Source organism: Amphiprion ocellaris, chromosome 10, assembly GCF_022539595.1.
Source record: "Amphiprion ocellaris isolate individual 3 ecotype Okinawa chromosome 10, ASM2253959v1, whole genome shotgun sequence".
NCBI lineage: Eukaryota > Metazoa > Chordata > Actinopteri > Pomacentridae > Amphiprion > Amphiprion ocellaris.
In genome coordinates, this window is record NC_072775.1 from 12,337,268 (window position 1) to 12,351,527 (window position 14,260).

Below are 14,260 nucleotides of genomic sequence, written 5' to 3' on the forward strand. Positions count from 1 at the left end.
GCTGGAAGTGCAGTTTTTAGGAATTTACTTTGAGCATTTCTACTGGACCATTTTAGTGCCTATTTATTAATCTACTCCACTAAATGTATTTAAATGTAACAGCTGCATTCACTAGTTGGTTTTCAGCTTCTAACTTTAAATAAAAAACATACATTATATTACACATTTCAGAATGTGTGATTTCCTCTCCTAGCTTCTCAGATGGCTTTAATGAAAATATTAGTTTCACCCTCTTAATACCAAGTCGTTTAGAGGTGTTTTTTGCTCCTTACACAGTTTTACTCAATGTAGCATTAAGTCCTGAACCACTATGGAAAACAGCACAACTAGGGCTAGAAGTAGAGACAATTCAAGTTGAATTTCTAAAGAATAACCTGCAATCCACATTTTACAAGTGACCACAGATGTTGAAATGATGACTCTTCATTCAAGAGATATTTAACAATTTACATTTTTAATTTGCTTCCATATTTCTGTCCTACCTGCTTTTTTGTAATCACTGCCTGCAGTTTAGCCCAGTTCAGCCAAAAAGTCCCTGAATTTTTTTGACATGACCGCTGGTGTCTAGTGGTTTCACAGTTGTGACGATAGCGCAGAATATTTGGTTTTTCTACACAATATGGCTAGCAGAAACAATTTTATTTTTTACAATTTTTGGAATTATACATGTAGAATAAAATGACTTCCATTAAATATGATGATTCTAAGCTTATTAACTGTTGATATAGTGAACATTTAAATAACACTGACTGACCAGCTTTTGCAGCTTCTTTCATTGTCTTCACTTCCAGACAATGTGACCAAAAACAGACATGAGAAACGAACTACAACTGTCCTGACTGAAGACAATTCCTGAACACGTCTCTCCATTTTTCCCTCATAGATGGCCAAAGTTTTGGTTGTTTCTTTGTCTTCTGGGTTTATTAGCATTTGTCAAAGAATTGGTTCTCTTTCCATCTTCTTCTACTCTGTTTATTACTGTCTTGGGTAACAAAGTTTAGATAGCCACCTTTTTGATGACACAACACAGCCTAGTTTATTCACATGGAAACAAGACTGATTGAAATTCTCTTTTTCTCATTATTGCAACATTTCAAAAGTTTGCTTCAAATTTGCTTGAACGTATCCAGAAACATGTGCAGCGTGACTAACAGGTCCTGAAGATATCATTAACTATGATGCTCATTGCCAATGCAGATCTATAAACCTGCTTACAACTCAGACAATGACCTTTCTTGTAACTCCAGCATTTGTCACATTTTTAAGTTTTCTTCAGCATCAAAGTAATCTGGTACAGCCATTCGTACACCAGCAGCATGACCTGCTAAAAGCTGACTCTGCATACTTTTATTAGTGGCAATTTCCCAAAAATGGAAACAAATGTAGGCTTAAAATAGACGTGGCTGAAGTTGCAGCCCACAGGTATCCACCCTCCTGAGAGGATGAAGGGTGCTAGAGGTGCAGTCGGCTCAGTTTTGTCTGAGGGAGGCGACTGCGGCGTCAGAGTGATTTATAGTAATCTGAAGGAAAGACTCCTTAATATACAACACGTCCATTAAAGCCGATCCGTCACTCCATCACCGCAAGCAAACTCTGGACAAAAATGGACTTGCATCAATCTCTCCACATGATTGTTGAATTATGGTGGTGCTGTCTAATGAAGCAACTGTAATATTAAAAATGTGGTCATTAAATGAGTGAAATGAGGACATCTGCATCACTCACTGCTGAGGAATGTTCTGGAAACTACTAAATGTCACTTAAACAAAGATGGATTCTCAAAGAAAATTGTCTTTAAGACCACTCAAAGCTTGGTATGACTGGTCAAAACTACTCAAAAATGACAGCGGTGGATGAGGTGAAGTGCTGTAGATGTATAAGAAAGCATTGTAGATGGAAGTATGTGTTGTGTCATTGTGAGCAGACTAAATATTTAGAAAGAAATCGATAAAAGTGTATTTAATTGTATTTTTAAAGCCCTAATAGGCATGGTTACATTAGGTGCTATTTCATCACAGTTACGAAGAATTTGCAGTTCTTGTTTGGTTCCAGTTTTATTTCCATGACCGAAATTTTTTTTAAGGAATATGGAAAATGTGAGAAAATTAACTATGTTGAAGTCCAGCAAACAAATATCTGTTATCAGTCCGATTTGGAATAGAGTGAAAGAACTGCACTTGTTCCAGGCTAGATGGATGATGGTACGGTATATAGCTGAAGGTGAAAATCTCCCATCTGATGTTGTTCATGTTGATGTTTATGTGAGACTGCCTCCATTAAACATGGTCCTTGAGATCGTACATGAAAACGGGACTATAAGAGCATCCAGTGTTGCACTAATCAGCTCTCTAAAGCATCCTCCATTTCAACTAATCAACAGTATTGCCTCATTCGCCTCTATAGACTCTCATTATGCCCGACTGCTTGATTGATGCAGGATCTGTGCTGATAAACCCTCATAAAGATCCAGATCCAGTCTTTGACACATTCCCACACACACTGAGGTGTATGAGAGCAGGTTTGGCCACAGATCATACTTTATCTCCCATAACAGACTCATTATTTCTTGCTTTCACTACATTAATTTATTTTTAAACACTTTGTATTTCATATATAGGTTAATTGAGAGGAAAATTAAGGTAAATTTTGACCCTCTCTGAGCTCATGCATACTGTTTTACTGTCTCTAGTTGTTTTTGAAAGATGAACATATTTTCTTGTATTTTTATTTGCTCAGTAGTTTTGGGGGAGGTACATATTTTTCAGGAAAATATCAACATAAAATAAATGCAAAATAAATGAAAAATATGAATATTCTTTTTCCCTCCAGACATCGTAAGTCTGTTCAAGTTTTAAATGCTGTATTTCAGCAACTCATACTATTTGTAAACCACAATAAACTGTAAGCAAAATTGTACAGTTGTAAGTTCAGTGAGTATTAATGTTTAGTGTTGAGGCTTTGACCTTGTCGCTCCCCTGAAGGAAACATCAAGCTCGACTCGGCAGGAAGAGGAGAGCGATGATATTAAATTTCCCCAAAGGGAAAACAGCACTCGGGGCCTACAGGAGGATGTTTGGGTGGAGCTTTTGAAATGCTGTCAGCAGTGGCAACAGGCGGAGGTATGGCTTTCAGATGAGCGGTGAGGGCAGACATGAAGGAAAAGAACGAGCAGAACACTGACAGCTTAAGCACATCAGCTGGTCACCAACAGGAATCACCAGCGTGAGGGACGGCAAGCCCACCGGAAACGTGACCGAGTCCCCAGAGGGATATAATATCTAGTGAACACCTGCTTTACCACTCCCCTTAAAGCACCTTGACAAAGTAGGGTTAGGGTGCAATATAATAATTAGTTAATTATTAGCTTGAAGAAGACACCTTCTTCTCAACTGCAGTAGTTAGAATCAGCATAATTAGTGACATCAATGCTGAAAATGCCCAAACATCAGCATTTTAATTTTTTTTGGACGTTAGGTCATGTTTCTTTTGTCAGTATCACTGTGTAATTGTTGAGTCATGTCATCAGTGGTTTTTGGCTCCAGTCCTTAGTCAGCTGCAGCTCGTGCTACAGTTTTAGACAATGGCAGCGGCAGCAGCATCCAACTCAGTTCAATGGAAATGTCTAGACCTGAGACTGCAAAAGTATGAGAGTATTTGAGATTATGACAGAACAAAAAGGCGGTTTGTAAACTGTGCAGACAATCAATGAAATATCACATCAGCATGAGCAAGATGCACAAAAACCTGAAGATAAAACTCACCAATGTTATTCAGGGCAGAGCCTCCTGCTCTCTGTGTTCACATTCTCTGCACTTTCTAACAGCCAAACTTTCAATAGATCGACATAGTCCGACACATTCAACGCAAAAAAACAGTAAAGTTAGTTATATAATCAAAGCATTGGAAGCTGCGACCACGGTCAGAGAACAATTACACAAAAGGGAGACGAGTACTTGCAAACTAGCTGAAAATATAACCAAACTTTTTTACTTTATTCAGAGTTTTAATAGAAATTTTAATTTCTTTTGGAGTTGCACTGACTTAAATAAGCCCTTTTTCAAATTTATTGTTATCATGTTGGAGTTTTGTAATTTAACTGTAAAGTTTTGCTCTTTATTATCATTATTAAGTCAACCTTTATATACATTGCAGAGTTTGCTGCATGACCTTTAGTTTGTCAAAACAAAAAGAACCTGAAAATAAATGGTCATTTTGCTTTTTTGGAGGAGAATTAGTAGTTTTGATTAATTAGCTATTCAGCAAAGAAGTGGATAGAATAATCAACAGAAGAAGTCATTTGTTTCAGCTCCAGTTTAGATTAGCAATAAGTGTGACAGCAGCATGAGGGTTAACGCTAACTCTAGCCCTAAATCCTAACCCAAACCCTAATAACCCTACTAACCCTAACCCTAACACCAACCACAACACACTAAATCAGTATGGGGCCCAAAAAAGTGTCACCGGAAACCTAACCCTGAGTGGCTCAGCTGCATGAACCACGGAGCAAGAGTTGAACACTTGAGACCGATTGATACAAAAAAAAGTTCTCCAAAATTAAGCTTCATCCAAAGGAAAAAAAAACTTCAGCCTGTAACACTCAGCAGCATTCTGAACAGAAGTTCCAATATCCCCAGTGAATAAGCTCAGCCAACAAAAGAAACCAGACAACAAAAGAAGTACCCAGGAGCAGATCGACATGACAGCAGCAACAGCATCCTCCAGGGCAGATGCTTAAGGCCAGAGATGTTTTTATGTGCTTGGGACCTCAGGAAGGACAGGGAAGCACACTGCTTTATAAATTCTTCACTTTTAAATATGGATTTAACTTAGTTTGAGGCTTTAATATTAAGGCTGAGGTTCAGCTGCATTTTAGCCACTTTTGAATCTGAAGCTAACATTACTCTTGACAGTAAAACTACTTTTGAGTGCAGCTGAATTTATCCTTAGCCATTTCATTTATTCCTACAGCTACAACAGACCTTCACTTATCCAAATTATTTTAGTTGGTTTATTTCTTCTAATATTCACTGTACAGTCAAAAATAAAATCACACGTGACATATTACATGAAATGTGGATTTTAATATGAGCCACATTCAAAATGTACTTAATGACTTGCAGGTTTCAAATATTGGAAATCCTAATTTAGAGGCATAAATTGCAGATGCATAAATGAGGGCTGAACTGCTAAGTTTTCTTGAACCAGCAACAAACTGCTTAACTAGAAGACTCCTCACTCAAGGCATAGCTTCCAGGAAAAGCAAATCAGTCTTACACATTTGTAATTCATACATGAGTGGCTTGGAGGCATAAGGGGAATATTATTCATACGACAGAAACACTGTATTGTGTGAATGAAATGGAACCATAGCATATGCTGGTAAAACAAAAGAATAATTTACAGCATATGCAAAATGATAGCTGTGAATGGATGAGTAACCAAAACAGTGTGAGCATGGGAAGCTATGAAAAACAATATCATTGTACGTGTGAGAAACAGTGATGTTTGTAAAAGAAAATGATGAAAAACAGTGTAAATATATGCGTTTGAGGACAAAATTTTGCCAAGTGTAGGAGAGTGTGATTGCAGCCACTTCAGCGTGCATTAATGTCACACACGAGCTCACCATCGTGATTCACATGCACAGTTATCCTCTTATATGTATTGCTGTGTGTCCACTGACTTTAGCTGTGTCCTAGAGGTAGTGTGTAACAGCACCTGTGAGAGGATACAGTAGTGTGTGTAGGAGTGCAACATTACGCAACATAATGCTTTGTATGATTTATGACCTGAATGGTCTCTCAAACCAATGTCCTTTTCCCCATTTATCAAAATGACCAGTAATGTATGTGGTCAGGGATGGAAGACACACAAACACACTCACTTTCTCAAATACGCCAAATCACAAAAGCATGCAGTGACGCAGTTTGTGTGCACCCAGAGGACCAACCAACCTGATTAGTTCCACTGGTGGCTATTAAACTGCCCAGCAGGACCACAGAGGCCATAAAATATGTTCCTCACAGACATTATCAAGCTTAAAGGAGCTATAAGTCAGTGTTTTAGTTTAACATATTTAAAATTGAACTCAATTTATCAAAACAAAGTGAAGAAATAAGAATTTCTTTGAGCTAGCCTTGCCAGCCTTTGGTTCAACAGGAGATGTAGCGCCAAATTAATATGGCCGTCTTTTCGACAATAAACTATGATGTTGAAAACCTAATGTTTTTTTTTTTGAGGAAAAAGCCGTTAGTGCTCATGTTAGCTATGTAGCATTAGCTTGTGAAGGTAGCTAACTGCATCACATCACTCACAGAGTTAATTTGTTTGCTACGTTAGCAGTTCAGTCCCAATCTTAACCTTAAGGTCTTAGCAATAAACCATCAGACTCAACTAACATCACTGCTGTATTGCTTGAGAGTTTGTGACGACTTGAAGTTGTTTAAAAAAAAAAAAAAAAAAAAAAAAATGAGGAACTGGACACAGCATCATGACAACACAAATTCAGAAACAACGCAACAACATTAGGAAAGAAATTCCATTTGGAATGGTGTTATATTTGCAGTTTGAAGACCTACTCAGTTCATCATTCTATGTTTGTGATATTACAGTATTTGTACACTTTAGCAAATTACAAAGAGTCAGAAAAGCCATGAATATCTGTGAATCTTACGTGGACGTTTGGATGAAATCACACAAAGCTCTACAAATGTTCAATAAATAGCCACAAAAACAAGTAGCCAGATGCTGTGGCTCACTGAACTCTTCCTTGCACCGTCCATTTACATGTTATAAAGTCGCAGGACAACCACACTTGTATATTAACAACTTCACTATAAACTTTGGGAAAGTTCCTCAGGAAAGTCTTCAGATATTCAGGTTCACAGAAAAGACACATAAGAGTGTTGAAAAGTTGACATCAGAGCCTTTGTGTACTTGGCAAGAATGCGCTTCAAATTCATGCATACATGAGTGTGGAGATGTAGCTTTAGAATAGCTGTACTGGCTACTATTGGCTCATCATGAGCTGCATGACCATGAACATCTACCAAACTAAGAAAATTCTATGTAGCAAACAGACAAACCAGATGTATTAATCCTCTTTGGAAATTTCAAAACAAATCTTCAATGCAGCTACTAACAAGTGAAAACACACCATTAAATTCCTAAAATGTTGTTTTGCTGTGGGTGCTTTCTTACTACTATGGTCTTAGTCAAAGAGTTTCAGCATTGAATCAAGCAATACTGACAAGTGAGCCAAAAGTTGCTGAGGATCGTTGCCGATTGACCAGATAGTAGCTTTTCACATTTCATAAAATCTTGACTCTGATAATATTGACAAACAGTATATATGTAAGTTTTTTAGAGCCTCAGTGAAATGAGGGCTGATTTCCAAATTGCATACTTTTTCTTTTTCTTCAAGTACCTACTACAGCTGTCCTCACAAAGTGCGTAGTGTTTAAGGCAGTATGCATACAAGTACATTGTCATAATAATGTGCCTTTAATTTTGACCATCACAGTTTGTAGTGTAAAATAAGCTCTATTCTACTTGTTTATACTTCCATACTACATAACTGTGGAGAGGATCGTGGGTCAGAATGGCCAGAAAAGCATGCTGTAGTAGGACATGCTGGTAATTTAGGAATATTACATTTGACATACTATATATTCTGACACACGCCATCTTTTTCTGGTGTACTACGTAGTGTAGCGGTATGGATGTAATGCAGCCGAGATGTTGAGGAGAAACAAGTGTTGGACTGAGGGCAGACTGGAAGTTAGTGTGACTCACTATCACCTCTTGAGGCACAAAGTGGTGTTAAACTAAAATACTTACACTCACCTCCTTTAAGTGCCCCATAACCCACAGTAAATTCCCCAGCCTTCACCTCTTACCGAACCACATTCCCTACAGTGAGATCCAACAACAGTGTGAGTGTATAAATGCCACCACCTGACAATTTCTATTTTCATTGTAGGTGATTGTAAGTCATTTTAAAACGAGTCCTCGGTAAATTCAGGCTGAGGCAGTTTCTTTCTTTCCCTGAGGCAAAAAACATCAATAGCAGAAAGAGGAGCCCGGACAACCTATAGCACCGGACAGATCGATAGCACAACAAACTCAGTAAAGATTGACTGGAGAGTTGCCTGGAAACATCCTGCTTGAGATTTATGATGGGAGGAGGACACGGGCCAACGGGAGAGGCTGGAGGACATGAGAGTGAGAGAAAGATAGAGTGATGGGGAACCAGAGGAAGTCATTTTAGTTTTACCATTTTAGGGTCAAAGCGAATCAGCACCAAAGTCTTTTGCAGAATATATAGCAATTCTAAGCACCAATGAATACCAACTGTGTGCGTTTTTTTGTTGATGTGGGGAACAAACACCAATAAAAAAACAAAATCAGTCTCAGACCGTGTTAATCTGAAAACCATTCAGGGTTTTTTTTTTCACCCCATTTCCTAGATATCTTCAATCTTCCTTCCAGAGATGAGACTTTCCCACTGAGAACAGGGGGAAAAATTATACCTACTGAAGCAGACAGTATATGCCTGACATTCCAGTGGGAAAATTACAGAAACAGTGACGAGATGAAATGAGAAGATATCGGGTTTCATTGCTCCTCCACTCTAACAGAGAGCCCTTACCATATGTCAGCCGGCTCCTGCATGCTCTGACTGCTGCAGTGGTCGTCCACAGACTCAGACTAATTGAATATCCTTATCTGGCAATGAACTACCCCTTTTTTCTGGTGAAGGGAAACAGGGGCCAGTTGGAAGAGCAGCACATTTGTATTCACTAAGAGACATTTCCAGAGAAAATGTAACACACACACTACTGTACTTTATTGCACTGTCCATAATCTCGTTTCAGGTAGGTGAACCATAACCAGACCCCACACTGTACTGTACTACAGTCAAGATAAAAGTTCTGGGAATTGTGCTAACAGCCTCCAGCTAGAGCAGTTTCCCTCTGTGATTTTTTTTTTTTTTTTTTTTGGTTATGAAATTAAGTGCTGCAGTTTCTAATACCCCCTGGGCCCTTTAGTGTAAATTGATTCTATTTTAAAAAATCCTTTTTTTTCCCCCTAGTCTGACAGAGAAGAAGAGGTGGCTGGGGAGCAGAAACAAGTGACTGAAAATGGACTCTCAAAGAAAGAAAGAGAAAGGCCCGAGAGCTGGTGACGGTGAAGCAGCTTTGTTCACGAAAGGGTTAAAGAGAAAATGGTAGTGACAAAAGGGGAACCGCACAGACCGCTGGACCATTAAGGGGTTAACAGTCGGAGGGAGGCCGATAATGGAGGCAGCTGTATAGGAACTGCAGAGAGCCAAACACCATAGAAACCACTATCATAAACCAGGGAGCAGCACAGGGGGAAGAGAGCGAGGAGGGGAAACCGGGCGCTACGTTTTCCTCACGTCAGCATGTCAACATCGTGCGACAGATCGAAAAGGAATCCTGATGAATAAAATCAGCATTCACATTTAGCTGTATGTACTGTATAAATGCCATTCACATCCAAAACTCTAAAAAAAAATCCCACTAACACATTCGGTATCCTCGCTGCAAATGTAAAATCAAGCATGGAGCCATGACTAGAACAGTGGAGGAGCCCCGAACAAGACGATCTTCCACATGAATAGGAGCTGCAGCAGAATTAATGTGACCTTTACCATCTGAAGACACGACTGTAGCAGCCACATGATAATGATATACTAAAGCTTTCCACCCACTCATTCACTCACTCTCTTTCTCTAACCCCTGAAACACAGGTACAAAGGAATGTGCACATATACACAGAACACATGCAGCTGAACATATATACATGCATACAAATAGCAGAGAAATATCCTGTAGAACAGATGTTTCTGCACAGCTGCAGCACCGTCCACCTCAACAGACCCTCACACTTCTGCTGGAGTATCAATGATACACCTACCTTATATTCTCTAGCTAGGTTATTTGAGGTAACAAAGGGGGACTGAAAAGGATGCAGAAAAGCTGCTTCATTCAACTCGTCTTCTGTTTCAATTTGTAAAGCTTGTGTGTTGGAGAAGAGCCACTATAGCTGAAGATAGCAAAGCACACACACATGCACTCAGTAATTTGCATATATTAGACACACATATACAGAGAGACCTCCCAATTAGATGCTGGGATCCGATTTTTCTTATTCCCACAGAAACATTCTTGTTTGTATAAAGGTAACAAATAGTCCTCACATAAACAGCTAAAGGCAGGGTACATCTGACTTACATGCAGATCAGCTGAGGCTTTTCGTTCTTGGCTGAATATTTATCATTGGCCAGAGGAGGCTGGTGATTGAGATTTACAGGGACGCAGTGGTGTACCGTGTGCTGTAAATTAAGTAGTACGGCAGCTCAGGGTCTCAGCAGTCAAACTCTGACCTGAGGGTAGAAAGACCTGATGAGGAAGTAAAAAAAAAAAAAGCACCAATGAGAGCAGCAGGGCGGTGAACTCCTAATGAACACACACACACACGTGTATTGACGAGGCAAACACTCTCCATACGGAATTTCACAACGGCAAGAGAAGCTTTCCAAACGTGAATTTTCAAGGGCAGGCTGCAAGCGAAGCATTAGTCGATTGTGTGAGCAAAGTATGATGAAATCGCACATCTCTCACATCTCATTACTGCACCCTGCACTCCGACCAAACGCTGTGTTTAACAAGCATTTGAAAACAGCCAGCAGGCAATATTGAAATGACTCAGTGAGCTCACATGCTGACAGTATTCTTAGATACGTGGCAGGGTGCATGTGCACAAACACACCTGAGTATGAAGCCATCATTGTACGTCCGAGCCTCTCCAGCTTTGTAATGAATGACAAATATCTGCTTACAGCCGCATTACTCATACTCACATACTCTTTTGTGCTGTGATCATGCCCGAACGCAGGAGCAACCTCAGATCAATAACCTAATTACCCATAAAGCATATGCATTGTGGTGATACATTATATGCCTGGCATCACTTGGCGAACATCTCACAGGAATTACCATATAAATGAACTGCGGTCATTTATTAAGCAGAGAGCCGTGGCTGGGACTTGGCATGGCGCAGTTTGTTTTTTGTTTTTTTTAAATGAAGCTGTAAGTTACTACACGCATTAGAGAAGGGAAACATCATGAGAGGTCGAACAGTCAAGTTACAAATTGCACGGACTGCTGACAGAGTGAAAACATGCTGTGACTCCACTCACGGAGTAAGTAAGCAGCGAGGCTCACGGCGGCTGAGGAAACCCCCAACACGCTTTCTTTTCCACTCTTTGTGTTCAACTGGACCGCAAGTAATTCAATACACCTCTCCTTGTGCAGGCTCACTCAAATGAAACGCAAAGCGAATGAACTATATCAAGTGGAGCTCTATTTGAACACCACTTACAGTAATATCAGTGTGTGTGTGTGTGTGTGTGTGTGTGTGTGTGTGTGTGTGTGTGTGTGTGTGTGAGACGTGTAGATGTGTGCAAACTGTATGTGCTAAAATGACTTGTAAATCTAAAAGATAATCTTGTTCTGCACATGATTCCTTGACCAAACTCAATACCCCAGTGAGAGACGGCTACACAATACCAGGCTGATCTCTCCATAGCAACACACATGGTAACACAAATCTATTTCAGAGCAGGAGCAGCAGCATAGCACTTAAACACAGTGCACAAAAAAAGAGAAAAAACATAGGGAAAACAGCAATCAATTATTAAAAGAGCTTCATGTTCATACTTACTGCCTGTGTGTGTTGCCAGCTGCAGCCAAAACCGAGAGGCTCCGGCAGCTCACACCTACCACTCTTCATACACTTGTTATCAGAGATCTACAGCAGCAAAGCCACTCCTTCGTCATATTCTGAGGATGTGAGCCGGGATCTGCCCCTCGTCTGACATTTAATTGTTTCGCCGGGTGTGTTTACTTTGCAGGTGTTGGCTGCCCTCACACACTCGAACAGAGAAGGCAGTGGAAACATGGACGCCTAATGAGAGAAAAACAAACGGAGGCCCTGTAACAACGGCGGAGAGATGACCGATAGAGAAAGTTTAAATCAACATAATGTTCCTCCTGGCATGAGCCGCGCTTGTAATTCATAATGCTGTAAGCAGATCTGTCCGCATCGATTGTTCTGAGCTACAGCGTTACCTCAGCAATATTACAGAGCCAACACAAACACACAACTGATAAGACAAACTACTTTTTTAAGGAGAGCCAGCAGCACAATTACCTCAGCATTTTCCTTTAATTTAGACAACTACAAACCACAAGTGCTTTGGTGGGGTTCCATTAAAATAAATGATCTCGGATGTAAGAAACACAGAGAGGAGAAGAGAAAAAAAAGGCAGTTTTATATGGATAAAAGCAACGACACTGCCAACTATCTAAGAGTCAGTGTTGTTTCTGGGACACAAAATCATTCACTTCCTACTATTTGGAGCTTTTTACACACCAGCCGCCACTAAACACAACCACGCTAAATCCTCCAGACAGCGGTGAAGAGACACTAAGTTGGTTGCAAGTGCCACTTTGATAGATGCTGTGTTGACCTTTCCAGATCATACAGGGTGATTATATGCATGTTGGACTGCAGTTTGGCAGGAGCTGCACAAATGGCTTTACTGTAATAGCTTTCCTCCTCTCTCAAGCCATCCATTCTGCAGTGACACATACAACCTTATGTTCTCCTGAAAGGTGGGCTGGCGCTCGTTTGACACACAAACACACACACACACTACAGCAGAAGCAGCTTACAGGCCTGTTGCAGCCAACAAACAAACATGGTCGGAGAGAAAGAAGACACAAGGCTATAAATGTGCTTATTTCTTCTTCTCTTAGCCCTTAGTCCGCTTTATATATTTGCTCTTTCTTTAAGATACATGTTTGTTGAATGGTTTAGCATTATGTAATAACTAGCAAACAGTTAATATGCAGCACAGCCTCTAAAACAACATCAGGTGAGCGCAGTAGAGCTGAAACGATTAGTGAATTATCAGAACATTTAGAAGCAGCTACTCTGATAATCAGCTTGTCATCTGTCATTTTTCAAGCAGAATCACATTGTTTAAATTTTTCATGTTGGCATTTCTATTTTGAGCTTCAGTGTTGAGGACCTGTTGCTTTTATTTGCCTTATTTGACAGTTATATTTGGGTTTGACTGTTGATTGAACCAAGCGAGCTTTTTTCAAGACGCCAGCTTTGGTTACAGGAAACGGTAGGTTTTCAACTGATTTCTGATATTGTACAAACCAAACAATTATTCAAGCAAGTGAGAAAATGTTAAGCAAAATAGTAATAATAGAGACATCCTCTGTGCTTCTTAATTGAACGCCTAAACAAGTGGTTGAGTCACCAAGTAACTGATAATCTACAGTTTAGATTTACTACTTTATACTACTAATCCATGTCGCTGAAATGTGAATATTTTTTGGTATTTGACCACAAAACTAAACAATCTGTAGGTGTCACCTAAGGTCACCCCAATTTCACACCATTTTCTACTGTTTAATTTACAATTAATGTAGTTGCCAAAAGGAAACAAGCGTGGAGTTTGTGGTTTTGAGGACAGTTTGATATTTAGCTAGTTAGCTTTGCTAGATTTACTGCCAGTTTTAAAAGCCCCTTTTTCTATTCCTGGGTGTCCTGTGCACGTTTAGGCTCATGCACAGGACACCCAGGATTGGTTGTGTGGATCATTCAAAGATATTTTGTTTGTTTCCTGTTTCCAGAGGCAGAGCTGTGTCCATTTTTTTTTCAATGAACAAGCAGAACGGACAGCAAACCTGAGTTCTTCACTGAATTTAACCAAAAAAGTGTATTGAACTAGTATTACTCGATGTTCAATTAAATGTACAAACAATCTACAGATTACCATGAAAGAAAACGGTTATAGCTGCAGCTGAAATGCTCAATGAATGCACAAGGGAGGATTCCTCAAGCCTGGGTTTCCACTAATCACCAACAAGACACAGAAGTCACATTAAAAAATGCAAAGAAACCTCCATGTGTGGCCTCTTCATGTTAACCTTTACATGCATTCTATTCAGTATGAGAGTTATGAAAAAACCCTCTTTATTTCTGGCCCTGGGTGGCACTAAATCTGACAAACTCTAACGTGATTAATCACAGGTTTCAGCCGAACACCACGTCTGCGTATCCTCCAAAATCAGCCTTGTTAAACGAGAGCAAATCCACCAGTGTTTATGTACTACAGTGTCCCTGCAGGGGATATCACCATAGCAGTAAGTGG

At 39.8% G+C, this 14,260-nt stretch overlaps 1 protein-coding gene across 6 annotated transcripts in view; it reads right to left on the reverse strand.

Annotated features, from left to right (window-relative positions):
* kcnn1a (potassium intermediate/small conductance calcium-activated channel, subfamily N, member 1a) overlaps window positions 1-14,260 on the reverse strand; it is a 65,438-nt gene that overhangs the window by 38,224 nt on the left and 12,954 nt on the right. Inside the window, exon 1 of one of the 6 annotated variants that reach the window (XM_055014437.1) lies at window positions 11,752-11,904. The exons of 4 other annotated variants lie outside the window; for them this stretch is intronic. In XM_055014437.1, coding sequence (XP_054870412.1) covers window positions 11,752-11,820 — 69 coding nt within the window. In that variant the 5' untranslated portion in view covers window positions 11,821-11,904. Of the gene's footprint in view, window positions 1-10,259; window positions 10,404-11,751; window positions 11,905-14,260 lie in introns of those variants that run through there. One more of the 6 variants, XM_055014439.1, reaches the window with a different exon arrangement.